This window comes from Canis lupus, chromosome 16, assembly GCF_048164855.1.
Source record: "Canis lupus baileyi chromosome 16, mCanLup2.hap1, whole genome shotgun sequence".
Lineage (NCBI taxonomy): Eukaryota > Metazoa > Chordata > Mammalia > Carnivora > Canidae > Canis > Canis lupus.
The window spans coordinates 11,960,442-11,974,152 of NC_132853.1; the positions used below are offsets into that span (position 1 = coordinate 11,960,442).

Consider the following 13,711-nt stretch of genomic DNA (forward strand, 5'->3'; position numbering starts at 1 on the left):
TCCCCAGTTAGAGCTGTGGCCCACCCACCCAGGACGTGCTTGGGGCCACAGAGCAAAGGAGGTGCAGAGTGCCCATGACCTCACACCCTGAGCCCTGCTGGCTGAGGAGAGCAATGGAGCCATCTTCAAAGAGGGGAAGTTGGTGTGGGGAGGACACCCCCAAGCAGAGACCCCCAACCCCAGAGCTGTGTCCCCAGAGGCATGGTGCAGCATCCGGGAACTGGGCGAGGCAGGAGGCGTCACTTCACTCCTTGTGACCGGCTGCATGGTAGGGTGGTAGTGGGGGAGACCCCTGAGGTGAGGGTGGCACGAGGAGGACAAGACAGGTGGGAAGGGAGTCTGCAGGGAGGAGCTGCAGTCAGGGCACACCTGCCCAGCGAGACCCTCCAGGGCTCCCCACCCAACCGTTCTTGGCGCTCTGAGAAGCCTCCACAGCAAGTACCACGGGGTGCCACGCTCCTTCTTGGTGGTTGCCCTGGGAAGCCACAGTGTGAGCCATCCTTGCCGCTCTGAGGGCAGGGGCTGCCCCTCACTGGCTGGCACCTGGCCATGGGGTACACTCAAGGGCAAAGCTATGACTGTCTCTAGGGCCTGGCCCTGCGCAGGGCCGTCCCTCCAGGGTCAGCAGGGCCTGGACGTCCAGCATCAGGATCAGGAACTATAAGACGTGGTCTTCCACCCCAGGCCTGGTTCCCTACCTGCACCATTGCGTCAGCAGGACCCCAACCCCAGGGGGACAGGGAGTCAGCGGCGAGGGCCCAGCCCTGCCTCCTGGGGCCATGGGGAGGGGCAGGCTCAGCCTCCAGGCCGACAGCCTCTGCCAGCAGCTCCGGAGGCTCCGGGGGAGATAATAGATGGTTGTTTGCCAGGGGACAGACAGGGGGTAATCGAGTCACCGCACACGCTGCCAACACCCCCGAGAACGTGTTGCAGCTTAGGGCACCGATGCAGGGCAGCTGTCAGCTGGCATCCTGCTGGATCCTCGAGGCCATGGCTGGTGATGAATGGTGAAGGTCACACTCCGGAAATACACGCGCTCCCATAAACACAGGAACATCCTGAGGAGGCCGTCAAACAAGGCTGGGAGACAAACCACACGCCCCGTGGGGGCGGGGGGGAGGGCACCACATGGGGCACTTAGCACCCGTGAGTCCCACCCCTGCCCCATCATGGCCACCTGCCCCGCGGCGGCCACAGCGAGCAGCCCAATGCCCCGACTCTGAGGCCGGCCACCAAGGGTCAGGGCTGAGGTGGGCACTGGGGCCAGTCTGTCTGGGTGTCGGGGTGGCAGGTGGCACAGGAGGAAGGAGAATCTGTAGGACCTCCCTGTGTCTGGCCAGAGGACCAGGACCCATGGTGGGTGCTGCGCCCACCCCCAAAAGGACAGTGGCTGAGTGGCCATCCCTTCTGGCAGAGCACATCCAAGCCACCCCCACCCGTTCCAAGCCTTGTCTTCCCGCCCTTACACCTGACAGGCCGCCACCATTAGTGTCTTCATGTGATGGGAAGGCAGCTTCAGAGGAGCTGAGGGACCTGCCCAGGGCCCCTGGTCACAGCCAGGAGGGGCTCAGGCCCCCAGCAGCCTCTTCCCACAGACACAGCCGGCAAGTCTGGGCTCGTCCTTTGTGCGGAGGGGCAGCGGAGGGGCAGCGGAGGACCAAGGTCCTGCAGCACCCGCAGGTGGTTCCTGGGACTCATTCTGATTCCAGAACCAGGGACAACAAGAAGGCCCCAGACCCACCATCTCCAGGTGATGTGTTTATTGATAGAAAACAGGCCAGCCTGGGAGGGTCCCAGTCCGAAGCATCTTCTGGAAGGCAGGAGATGGGGTCAGCTGGGCTCGGTCTTGCCAGGATGAGTGGGATCCTGGTCCTCACCCCCTTCTGGAGCAGGAGGGGATTTGGGGTTCCCTGCAGCTGCTAAAACCAGCTCTAAGGCCCCGTCGCCAGCCACTCGGCACACCTTCTCCCCTCTGGCTGCCAGGATTTCTTCAATATTCCTGAGAGAGAAGGAGGTGTTGTGACACTCCCAGCCCTTGGTCCTTCAAGGGCACCCCAGGGCGCCCAGGCCAGGCTGGAGCCAGGAAAGCAGGTCCCCACACTGGCGGCCCCCACATGCTGACCCTTCAGAGCCCCCAGAGGCAGCTGCTATCTGTCCCCAACCCGTTCTCAAGTAGAACAGCCACTCAGGAGCCCGGGTGAACTCCGGACCACGGCCCCAATTGCTGTCCACAGGAGGGGTGCACACTGCCCCCCACACCTTCAATCTGGCCTGAGAAGGCGAATGATGCACCAGAACCCTGCCTGGACTCTGGCACCCCACACATCTGCATGGAGACAGAGCCGCCAGAGTGGACGAGGGTCACTGGTGCAGGAGTCAGGCCAGCGTGGGGGACCCTGGGGCCCAACATGGCTGCTGGCTGTGATGGCAGAAGGCGGCTGCCAAGCAGGACCACAGGGGCCTGGTCCCAGCCCTGCCCGGCATCTGTGGTTTCCCCAAAACTCAAACGTAACAACCCCTGCTGTACCGGGAAGGCCGTGGGGAAGGCAGGCTCCTCGAGCCTCCCGACAGCAAGGGGGCCCCCGCGGAAGAGGGGTGGGGCCCGACCCCGCAGGCCTGTCCCCTCACCCTCCCCAGGGGGCCTCACCTCTTGCCATCCAGGTCCGAGAACCAGCCCAGGTTGTCGGCGATGACGTGGTGCTTCTGGCAGCCGGGGCAGGTCACGATGACCACGCCCCGGTGATAGGCCAGTTTGGAGATGCGCTTGGAGGACCGGCTCCCACACACCTGAGGGACACCCGCAGCCCAGGTGACGCCTGGACCCGCCCCCGGGAAGACCCCGCCCCCTCTGGGGAGTGATTCCACCCCGGGGCAGGGCCTGCTCTTCCTGAGACAACCCACCTGTGTTCCAGCCCCGCCCCTTGGTAGCCCCTCCTCCCGCCCTGGGGGCAGCCCCACCCCTCCCCGGAGAAGGCCCCGCCCCCAGCCATAGCCCCACCCCTCTCCAGGAAAGGCCCCGCCCCCAGACATAGCCCCACCCCTCTCCAGGAAAGGCCCCGCCCCCAGACATAGCCCCACCCCTCTCCAGGAAAGGCCCCGCCCCCAGACATAGCCCCACCCCCTCTCGGAAAAGGCCCCGCCCCCCAGCCATAGCACCACCCCTCTCCAGGAAAGGCCCCGCCCCCAGCCATAGCCCCACCCCTCTCCAGGAAAGGCCCCGCCCCCAGACATAGCCCCACCCCCTCTCGGAAAAGGCCCCGCCCCCCAGCCATAGCCCCACCCTCTCCCGGAAAGGCCCCGCCCCCAGCCATAGCCCCACTCCTCTCCCGGAAAAGCCCCGCCCCCGGGCAGCCCCACCCCTCCATACTGTCAGCGCACGCGGCACCGCTGCCCGCCGCGCCGGCCAACCCGAATGCGGAACCAGCTTCGCACCCGTTGCGCGCTCACCTTACAAGTGTAGACAAGCTGGTAATGTGCGGCCCCGGGCGCCGGCTCCGAGCTGAAGCACCGCCAGCCCCAGAGCCCCGCCCCGGCCCGCCTTCTCCCCGCGGCCTCCGGGCCGCCCCTGCGTCCCCACAGCCACCTCAGGGCGGGTTCCCGGGGGCGCACGCGGCTCAGTAGCGGCGGCACGCGGCTCAGCGCAGCCCGCAGCATCCCGCCCTCCGACCTCGGCCGCGCCGCCCCGCCCCGCGCCGCCGAAGCCGCCCCGCCGCCATCTTGGAAGCGGGCACGGAACGTAATCGGCCCTTTCCGGCTGCGGTCCGCCGACTGGCCGGCTGTGTTCTGCTGCCCCCTGGAGGCGGGAGGTGCGCGCGCGGCCGGGGGTGCACATGGGAGCGAAGTCAGCGGAGGCGGCGGTGGCGGGACCGCGGTGGTTTATTATGCATTTCTGACACTGCTGCCCGCGTCCGCCCCGCGCACACCGAGCACGCCCGCCGGCGCGCCAGGCCGGCTAGGAGCCCTCGGTGTCCGTGTTGTCGCTGCCCGTGGTGTTCTCCCAGTCCACCTCGCCCTGCCTCGAGCAGTGCTGCATCTTCCGGAGGGCGCGCTTCCTGCAGGGGCGAGCGCGTGTCCGCGGGGCCGCCCACCCCGGACAGCCCGCCCCCTGCCCCGCCCGCCCGGCCCGGGGCCGCACCTGCGGTAGTTCTCGAAGCTCTCCTTGAGGCGTCTCCGCTCCTTCTCTGGGGGCTCCCCGCCGCTCAGGCCTGCGCCCTGGGGGAGGAGCGAGGCTCAGGCTCCGGGGGGCGGAGGGCGGACCCGGACCCACAGCCGGCTCCTAGGGTGCCCTGAGCGCAGCGCCCCCGCACGGAGGACTGGCCTTCCGCCGCTGCCCCGCCCTGGCCCCACTCTGCAGGCAGCTCCGTGCAACAAGGGGCACTAGGCTCCTTGTTCCAAACAATGCCCCCCAGGAGCCAATGGCAGAGACCCTTGCCTTCATCCCCAGGCATCCAGGCTGCACAGACCCCCTTCCTGGGCTCAGTCACCCCGAGGCCTGTGTCAGGGGTGCCTAGGGCAGTGGGGACCCCAGGGAAGCCTTACGTTGGTGGTCAGTGGAAGCTGCTCCTCCTGCAGGGCCACAAACGATTGCTGTGGGCTGTCCTTGTTGGCCAGGCCTCCTAGAATGGAGAGTTGGGCCTGTGAGTCCTCCCCAGCTGCAGGGACCACACTTAGCATGGCCAACCCTGGCCACCGCCCCTCCCCTGAAGCTGGGGCCAGTCCTGCAACATCCCCTGGGTCCTTACTTGAACCCTAAAAGGGGACTGGGGTCAGGGACTCCCCCTAGGCAGCCAGAGGCTGCCAGAAGCCCACCAGGCACTGCCCCACCATCCAACTCAGCTCCTGGGTGGGGGCTGGGGCCCTGCAGCAGTTGGCAGCAGAACGTTCCAAGCTGCCAGCTCCCTAGAATTTGCCAGAGCCTGGACAGGCCCAGGGCTCAGGGCCCTCAGACAGAAGGTGCTCTGATGGGTTGGCTCCCCTAAGCTGGCCAAGAGAGGGGCTGGACATCCAGTCTCCACTGACATCATAGGGGGCTAGCACCTTCCCTTCCTCAGCCTCCGACCCTGAAGCCTGCCCCAATTCCTTCAAGGGGCCATGCCACCCCTGGGTTGGGGCTCCCAGGGCCTTCCCCTACCACTCATTGCCTGAGGGGTCCTGCCTGCTTGTCCCCACGTTGGGGCTCTGTAGCCTGAAGCTCAGCCCCCTGCCTCTGCACTGGCTGTTCCTCTTTTGCTTCCTTTGGAGGCTGGCAGCAGGCCTGACACAGAGGAGGACTGTCTGGCTTTCCATGCCACCTTCAGAATGAGCCCTTCGATCCCTTGTCACCCCTCAGCACCCCCCAGGCCATGTTCCTGCCACCTCTGTGCCTGGCCCTGAGACAGCCCTGCTTTCCCCTCGTTGTACCTCCGACACTGTTGGACTTCCCCTGCCCCCTGCCCAAGAGGAAGCTCAGGGAGAGCAGGATGCCTCAGCCCTGTATTCCTGAGCCCAGGGTGGGCTCTCAGCATCAGAGCTGGGGCACAGGCCCCACACACCTAGCTTGTTTGTTCATTGGGGAGCCTGAGGGCTCCTTGTCTCTCTCCAAGCCTCAATGTCCCCATCTGTAAAGTGGGGTTGTGAGAGATCCATGGGACAGGGCTATGCCCAGTCCAAGTACAGGAACAAGGAGGCCTCGGCTATCTCGTCCCTGAAAAGCTGCTCTGCTCCTCACCTTTGTCCGAGAGCTGGACGGCTTCCAGGTCCAGGGGGAGCGAGAGCTTCCGGGAGAGAAACGGGCATCAACGACCTGGCAGGAAGTCCTTGCTCCAAGGACCAGGAGGCGGGCCAGCTGGGGCCCAGCTCCCAAAGGGGACTGGGGGGACAGTGGTCTGGCAGAGACTGTGGCCTGGAGCCCACCCTGGGGGGCGTACTCACCTCCTGAGAGTTCCTGGGTGAGCTGTCATCCAGGTCAGAGCTCTGTGGTCACAGAGAGGAGTCAGTCAGCAAACAGGAAACCCAGCCACCCCCAGGGTCGGCATAAGGTGGGGCACAGCGAGGGGTCCCAGGCCAGAACACCCCTCCCTCCTCCTCATGACACCCAAAGTGGCCTGCCAGGCCCTGAGATGTGCCACACCCCCAGGCTCCCCAGAAGGAGAGGGGGGCCTGGGAAAGGCTTGGGACCTGCCCAGGCCCCCCCGTGGAGCAATCTCCAAGCCAGGCCTGGCCCTGGGCTGACCAGCGTCCCTGCCTCTGGGCTCTGGTGTCTCGGGGACACGCTGGCATCTGAGGGCCTATCCTGTGTTCTACTGTGGCTGCATCTCTGACCAGCGGGCGCTACAAAGGCCCACAGCCCTTGGGAGGCCCACCAGCACGAGCATGTCCAGCTGCTGCCGCTTGAGCCTGCCCTCCAGAGCTAGCAGCTGGCCCTCGCGCTGGAACAGTTGCAGCTGCAGCTCGTCTGCCTTCTCTGCCAGCTCCCGGACCTGCTTCCGCAACGTGTCCTTCTCCTGCAGGCTCCGCGAGTGCTGTGCATGCAGCTCCTCCCGTGTGGCAATGGCCTGTGTGGACAGGATGGCTCAGGGTGGGCTGGGTGGTTGCTGGAGACCCCCAGGACCACCCCCGCCTCTCAGCACAACAGTTGAGAGCTTCCTGCAGGGAGTCTGCTTCTCCCTCTGCCTGTGTAGTGCTTGAGGGTTTGTGTAGTAATAACAGCTTCCAATGGGAGGTGGAGATGAAACCTCCAGCTCTGATCTCCGAGCCCTCCACCCCACCGCACATCCAGCCCGTGCTTCTACCCTCCACGGCACTTAGCGGTGGGATCAGGAATATGGCTGTTGGCAGCTGTGTTACATCCTTCATCACGGCTGTCCCTCTGGGGGACACGGCACACTGACCAGAGCACACCTGACGCAGCTCTGACCCATAGCCGGAGTCAGCCAGCTGCCTACGTGCCCAGGCCTGGAGCAGGGTGGCAGCTGCAAGCAGCCGGCCCCTGCCTGGAGGCCAACCCAGCCCTAGAGCCCTCGGCCCTCAATGGCCAGAACTTGAGGAATCACTGAGAATTGCCTTCCTTTCCTGTTGCCCACCAGGGACACCCGAAGAGAAGCCTACCCGTTCACCTGGGCTGCTGGGCCCCAGCATCCCTGGCTGGCAGCCTGCCTTTGGTGGCACAGCACCCTCCCTTCTTCTGCCTCCCCCAGGGAAGGTGGGAGCACTGCTTCCCTGCTCTTCCCTGCCTGTGGCCTCCAGGCAGCTCCCTGGCAACAGGGACCAGGCACCACACCCTGGCACCACGACCCTAGCACCGTGCTTTCTCTGCACACCGTCATCCCCACCAGAGGCATTCAGATGGGTAACTGCAAGGCTAGAGGCTCTGAGCAGGCTTCCAGTCCCTCCAGAGTGTTGCCAAAGCACCGACTGACACTGATCAGAAAAACCCTGGTGCTGACGAGAAAGAGGCCGCTTCTGCCTCCAGTTCCCAGGAGCACAGCCAGCCAAAGTGACAAGGGTTTGGGGTTTTTTGTTGTTTTGTTTTGTTTTTTAAATATTTTATTTATTTATTCATGAAAGACACAGAAAGAGGGGCAGAGACAAGCAGAGGGAGAAGCAGACTCCCTGCAGGGAGCCCTCAACTGTTGAGCCACCTAGGTGTCCCACCCAAGAGTTTTTTAAGTCAAAAAAGCTATTTTAAGGGTGCTTGGGTGGCTCTGTCAGTGGAGTGTCTGCCTTCAGCTCGGGTCATGATCCTGGGGTCCTGGAATGGAGCCCCGTGTTGAGCTCCTTGCTCGGCAGGGAGCCTGCTCCTCCCTCTCCTCCCCTCTCTTGCTCTGTTTCTCTATCAGATAAATAAATAAAATCTTTTTAAAAATTTCTGCTCAGGTTGTGATCTCAGGGTTGTGAGATTGAGCCCCACTCAGCGGGGAGTCTGCTTGAGGTTCCCTTTCCCTTTGACCCTCCCCACCATGTGCATGTGCTCCCCCCCCGCCACCTCTCCATCTCAAATAAATAAATACATCTTAAAAAAAAAACAAAACCAGAAACCCAAAATGCTGTTTGCCAAACAAGACGGCTCCCATTTTTGTAAGACAAAAATGAAACTGTATGTGCACTAGAAAGAATCTGAAGGCACGACCTGCCAGCAGGGCAGTTTTTCTGGCAGTGGGCTGGGGTGGCAGGGGACGGGAAGGAGTTACCCTCACGATTGTTCACGTTTTTTCAAGAGCTGATGACAGCCCTCCTGCAAAAGGGCAAGGCACCACAGTTGTGGGAATCCCCCCACCCCACCTGTGCCCTCACCCTGGGCTGCTCCTCGCCAGCATGAGGCAGGAAGCGGCGAGGTGCCTACCTGGTCCCTCTCGATGGCAACCTCCTCCATCTGCTGCAGGATGGCCTCGATGCGGTCCTTGTACATCTTGGAGTCCTTCCGTAGGGCTAGGCACTGCAGCTCGAACATCTCCTTCTCCTCCATGCACTACGGGAGCCAGCAGCTAGCCCCCACCGCCCATTCTGGCCCCTGCTCAGGCCCCGCTGACAGGGAGGCTGCTTGAGTCTCTGGGTCCCTGCCAACCCAAAGCCCGGGCCTGCCCATCCTGTAGGAGTGCAGGCCAGGAGTGGGGTGGGAGGCCAAGGCCCCGCACCTCCAGGAAGGGGTGAGGCAGGGCTGTGGATCCCAGGGGCTGCGTGAACACAGGGTGGTCCCTCAGCCCACCCAGCCTGGCTTGGCCCAGGCTCATGTCCACCGGCCCCAGCTGCGTACCCGGGCACGCAGGGCCTCCCCCTGCCGCAGGTCCTTGCGCAGAGAGAGGATGGTACTGGCTTGCTCCTGCTGGCCGCGCAGTGCCTGCCGCCAGTCCTCCTCCAGCACCTGGATGTAGGGGCTGCTCCTGTCTGGTTTCCCCTCCTGTGGGTGGTGAAGGGGAGAGTGGCAGGAAGGCAGCTAGACTCGAGGGGGCCCTGCTCTTGGCACCAGCATCCTGCCAGATCTCTCCAGCTCCCAAAAGTGCTTATCCCATTCGCACAGGAACCCACCTCTGGCCCCTGCCCTGGGCCCGCCCCACCCACGCGAGGCCCCCCCGCTCCTGCCCTGGGCTCCCCTCACCTGCACTGTGGCCTCCAGCTCCTGTACGCGGGCCTGCAACAACGTCTTCTCCTGCTGCAGCTCCCACAGCAGCTCCTGGCTGGGCCGCTGCTCCATGGCATGCCTGAGCTTCAGCGTGTGCCTGCGCTCCACCCTGCAGTCGTCTTCTGCCTTCATGAGGCTGTGCTTGAGCCGCTCAATCTGTGAGGAGACACCATCAGCCGCCAGCCTCGCCCCGCACCTCTCCACCCCCAACCCGGCCTCAGGTGCCAGGACACCTCCAGCTGCAGGTCGCGGCTGCGCATGAGCGCAGCCCCCTTCTCCTCAATCTGGCGGGCCAAGCGCATGGCCAGGTCATAGTTCTCGTCCTTGCAGCGCTTGAGCTCGTGGCTGCCAGCTTCGCACTCCTCCTTGAGCCGCTGCACGCGCTCCTGGTGCTTGCGAAGCAGGCTGTCCTTCACCCGCAGCTCCTTGATGAGGTCGTCCTTGGAGCTGAGCAGCTGGCTCAGATCCTGTACCTTCCTCTGCAGCTTCAGCACCTCGCTCATCAGCAGCTGCGTCAGGCCTGACTCCCCGGATGCGTCTGCAGATGGCCAGGCCGCGTCAGAGGATCCCCTTCCGTACTGCACCCCTTCCTGGGCCTCAGCCTTGAGGACCCACTCCGAGGCACACAGGGCCCGGCGCTGATGCTCCCCATGGAGGAAGCGGGCTGACCTCCTGACTTAACATCCCCACTGTCTTCCCGCCCTCCAGGACAGCAGCAATGAGGCCAGGTACCTACCCTCCCTTCTCCTGTTATAAGGGCTGGTGGGCACCCAGTCCTTCCGGGAGCCAGGGCTTTGGTGGGGTCAGATGGAGGGGTTCTGTGCCCTCCTTGCATGGGTCCTCCTTTTCTCCACCAGAGAGAAGGCGCAGCATGGGGCCCCGCTGTTGGCACTCCCATGCAACCCTCACACTTCCTTTTGCCCCCAGTTTATCCATCAGGAGCTCAGCCATCCAGCCTGCCCATGGGGCCCCCTGCCTCACCGATGATCATGGAGAAGACGCGGGTGGGCTCCTTGCCCGTGACCTTCTTGTAGAGCTGGGGGTAGTACAGCTCCAGGCTCTCAAGGAAGGCCACATAGCCCTTGTGACCGGTCCGCTGCAGGATGTCCAGGAGCACTCCTGAAACCCACAGGGCCAGGCTGGGGCTGGCTGGGCTTGTGCACTGAGCTCCTATAGGCCCAGCCCAGGTCAAGATCTACCTGCTGCCCACGCACCCTTGCCCTCCCAGGGGTGTCTGCTGTGCATGGAAGCACCACGGCTCCCAGCAGACAGGACAGGGTGTGGGGTGCTGGGGAGCGCCCATTCCTGTGCTCAAAGCTCCCGGCTGAGGCAGCACTGACCCACTTTCCGCTTGCGGATGACCAGGTTGGGGTCACTGAGCACCTGCTCCTCATCATCGGGGTTCAGCACCTTGCATTGCCTCAGGTAGGGCGTGATGCGCGAGGGGTCGATGACGGAGATGAGCTTCACTCGGAAGCTCTCCAGGGTACTCCAGCACTGGTCTTCGTTCTCATAGTCTGACATGGTGGCGGCCACCGCTGCGATTGGTGGGAGAGCAGCTGGCAGGGACAGTTGCATGCTGGGCCCAGGGGAGTCCAGGACAGGTAGGTGTGAAGCCTCACCCGCCCTGGCCCTCCCTCCTCTGCGCTGGTGCTCTGACCGGGGCACCAGCTCAGCCAGGGCAGCCCTCCCGGCCTTCTCTAGACCCTGCAGCCACTCCCTCAGCAGGTGACCTAGGCTTTCTCTGTCCAAGTCACCCTGATAAGTGTGAGGGAAGATGTGGAGGCGCTTCAGGGACTGGCGGCATCTGAGAATACCCCCCCCCCCACTGTGGCCTTGTTCTGGCCTCTGCACCCCCATCCCTAAAGCGTGAGTCTGGCAGACCACCACCTCGTACCCACTGGCAGGGCCTCCCTGGCAGGTACAGGGAGGTAGGCGCCCAGGCTGGGGAGGCACGCCTGGGGCATTGACCTGCCCACGTACACGCCAGCCTGTGCTGCTGTAGGACTTCCTCCTTCTTGGACATGGCTCCTGCTCAGGGCCTAGCCCCACCGCCTCCTCTCTTTCCGGCGGCTGGCTGGTGGTGCAACAGTGGCCCAGGCACCGGCTGGCTCAGGAAGGGCAGCTGTGGACCGCTGCACCAGGAGGGGCCCAGCTGCATTGGCATGGCCAGCACCCACGCCGCTCCTGTGCCCTCTGCAGACTCCTAGGGACCAGGCACCAGCCACCTCTGGGCTCCTCTCCCTGTTCCTGGGCACGCAGGGTGCCAGCTCCCTGACCAGGGCCATCCGTGTTGGGACTACCCACTGCTGCTCCCTTCCACTGGCGGGCACAGACCACGCTCGAGGCCTGGGCCAAACCAGGAGCCTCCTCCCAGTGGTGGGGACAGAGACCCTGACTTGCCACCTCAGACTGCCCTCAGCCAGCGTAGGAACTGTGGGCGGAGGTTTGCCACCCAGAGGAGCTAGGCCATACTCCCAGAGACAGACGGCAGCAGGCAGGGCCTCTGGAGGAGCTTCCTGAACTTCCTGCAGCCCTTGGCCACACCATCCAGCCAGAGAGACACCAGCAACTCAGTGGATGGCCCTTGGAACGTTCAGCCCGCTTCCTGCCTTTCCCACCTACATCCACAGGTCCCACACCTGACCCCTGCCTCTAATTCCACCGAGCTGAACAAGCAGGTCTCAGGTGGCTGTGAAGGACAGGGCAGGAGTGGAGGCCCTGGGTGCTCTTCTGGGGTATGTGCCCCAGGAGCCCTGAGCAGAGAGATGGGTGTCTTCCTGGCCACCCTGAGAGGGCAGCCAACCAGCCTACCTCAGGGTCCTCGAGAGGCACCTGTGCAGTGGACACTGGTCAGCCCAGGCTGGCCTGATCCGATGAACAGGAGGTGCTGCTGGCAGCCCAGTGGAGCTCAGGAGGAAAAGCTGTGCACTTCCTGATGGTGCTGCTCAGCTCCACAGAGCCGGGAAGGTCCTCCCAGAGGGAGTGGGTCCTTGGGCCTGCCTTCTGATTCGCCCGCCTGGCAGGGCCCAAGAGGCGGGGCAGAGGGAAGTGGAAGTCCTGCTCAGAGGCCTGGAGGCCCACCCCTGGCATCCACTAAGTGGAAGTGTGAGCAAGGACCCTCCCCGGAGCTGGATGAGGCCAATGCACTGTCTAGTCCGCTCTGGCCTGAACGCAGGCTTCTGGAGGCTTCTCCACCAGGGGCTGGCTGGGAACCTGCAGCGTGGGCCCTCTGCAAAGTGCAGGAGATCCCAGGGCTTCAGGCCTAACTCTGGGATTTCAGCCAGATGCCCACACACACAGTAGGCCAGCCGGGCCTTGATCACATGAGGGCTGGTGTAGCGTCCAGAAGGCATGTGGCTGGAGACCCCACTGTGGCCTGTCCGTGCTTGCCCCACATGGCCACCGGCCCCTGCTACACTGCACACCCTATCCCTTCCTGGGAGTGTCTCCACTTAGCAACCTCTTTACTAGGACACTCGGGACTGTGACAGCAGGCTCCCAGGCCACTCATCATGGCCCCGCAAACCAGTTTCAGAAGGGCTGTTTCTGCCATCAGAGCTGCACCCAATAGCCAGGATAGCAGGCCTCCAGACCAGGGTCTGCCAGGAAACCCCCAGGCCAAGGCCTCACTGGCGCAGCTGGGCCGGTTGGTCCAAGTTGTTGGCTGCCAGGCTGAGGCAATTGCTAGGGAAAGGCCAGGATGGTCCTGAGCAGGGCTCCCAGCCCCACCTTCCCATGGCAGCTGCCTCTTGCCTGACAGGCTCCCCGCCTGTAGGCTCTCGGACCTCTGACCCTGGGTGGATGGAGGCTGCCATCGCGCTTCCAGAACAGCCAGTCCTGGGCCCTCCAGGAGCTATGACCAGCAGTGTTTCCCTGCTCTGCAAAAGCAAATTAATAAAGGGTGTCTCCCCCACGGGGGTGTTGGTAAGAATTCAATGACAGAAATGTTCTGTTCTCTGTATCAAAAGCCAGAAATCAATAACAAAAGGCTAACTGGAGAATCCCTAAACGTTTGAAAATAAAATAAGAGACCTCTAACTAGCCATAGGTCTAAAGGAGCCCCCAAGGAAAGCAGAAACGAGCTGAAAAAGCCCCAGGTGCAAACTGAAAAGCTAAGAGCTTGTGCATGAGGCTGCACGGTGGTGGGTCAGCCCCCTGGTGGGTGGGTACAGCACCCCAGGGCATGCTCACACCTGGAGAGCACAGGCATGAAGCCTCTAGAACCAAGCACCTCAAAAGGCTGCACACCAAAGCCAAGGCTGTGCACCGCGTCCCTCAGAGCACCAAGGGTGCTGGGGCTTGGCCTCCCACCAAGAAGCAGCTGCTCAGGAGGAAGGCAATGCCGGCCTGGGGCCGCTGCGTGACTTGTGGGCAGGCGGGCAGCCGCTGGTTCCAGATGCCTGCCTGGGTCGGCGGTGTGGTCAGGAAGGCAGTGAGGCAGGTCCACCCCATTCCCTGTGGCCCCACCAAGGCAGCAGCTGCCTGGTAGCTCTTGGCAGGCCCTGGGGCTTGAGCCACAAGCGTGTTCTGTGCAAAGGGCACTCCCCACGTCCTACACGGTGGCCCGGAGCTCAGGGGGTTCCTCAGACCTCAGGGCCCAGCCATCCGGGT

General features: G+C 63.7%; 2 protein-coding genes across 7 annotated transcripts; both read right to left on the bottom strand.

Moving 5' to 3' along the window:
• Positions 1–1,745: 1,745 nt before the first annotated feature.
• DNLZ (DNL-type zinc finger) lies at positions 1,746–3,798 on the bottom strand. The gene is made up of 3 exons (XM_072778711.1): positions 3,448–3,798; positions 2,648–2,787; positions 1,746–1,999 (listed from the first exon to the last, which is right to left on the bottom strand). Exons 1-3 carry the CDS (start codon positions 3,652–3,654, stop codon positions 1,831–1,833), a joined length of 516 nt encoding a protein of 171 aa, XP_072634812.1. The 5' UTR covers positions 3,655–3,798; the 3' UTR covers positions 1,746–1,830.
• A 60-nt stretch (positions 3,799–3,858) lies between these two features.
• Positions 3,859–13,651, bottom strand: CARD9 (caspase recruitment domain family member 9). 6 transcript variants are annotated; one of them, XM_072778706.1, is made up of 13 exons: positions 11,912–13,394; positions 10,438–10,676; positions 10,079–10,216; positions 9,331–9,635; positions 9,074–9,253; positions 8,732–8,875; positions 8,321–8,446; positions 6,459–6,533; positions 5,911–5,952; positions 5,708–5,753; positions 4,540–4,616; positions 4,136–4,212; positions 3,859–4,052 (listed from the first exon to the last, which is right to left on the bottom strand). In XM_072778706.1, exons 2-13 carry the CDS (start codon positions 10,673–10,675, stop codon positions 3,953–3,955), a joined length of 1,548 nt encoding a protein of 515 aa, XP_072634807.1. In that variant the 5' UTR covers position 10,676; positions 11,912–13,394; the 3' UTR covers positions 3,859–3,952. The 6 variants fall into 6 exon arrangements, 4 of the variants coding, with proteins under 4 accessions (XP_072634807.1, XP_072634806.1, XP_072634804.1 ...); XM_072778705.1 differs by having other exon boundaries at positions 6,342–6,533; positions 10,438–10,635; positions 11,912–13,387; XM_072778703.1 differs by having other exon boundaries at positions 6,342–6,533; positions 11,912–13,387.
• Between the last annotated feature and the right edge of the window lie 60 nt (positions 13,652–13,711).

Coding starts and splice junctions, on each gene's coding strand:
- DNLZ (XM_072778711.1), bottom strand. CDS start 3,654: ATGCTGCGGGCTGCGCTGAGCCGCGTGCCGCCGCTACTGAGCCGCGTG. Junction 2,788..3,447: donor AGCTTGTCTACACTTGTAAG/GTGAGCGCGCAA, acceptor GGTGTCCCTCAG/GTGTGTGGGAGCCGGTCCTC. Junction 2,000..2,647: donor TCGGACCTGGATGGCAAGAG/GTGAGGCCCCCT, acceptor CTTCTCTCTCAG/GAATATTGAAGAAATCCTGG.
- CARD9 (XM_072778703.1), bottom strand. CDS start 10,675: ATGCAACTGTCCCTGCCAGCTGCTCTCCCACCAATCGCAGCGGTGGCC. Junction 10,217..10,437: donor CATCCGCAAGCGGAAAGTGG/GTCAGTGCTGCC, acceptor TGTGGGTTTCAG/GAGTGCTCCTGGACATCCTG. Junction 8,876..9,073: donor AGCTGGAGGCCACAGTGCAG/GTGAGGGGAGCC, acceptor CACCACCCACAG/GAGGGGAAACCAGACAGGAG.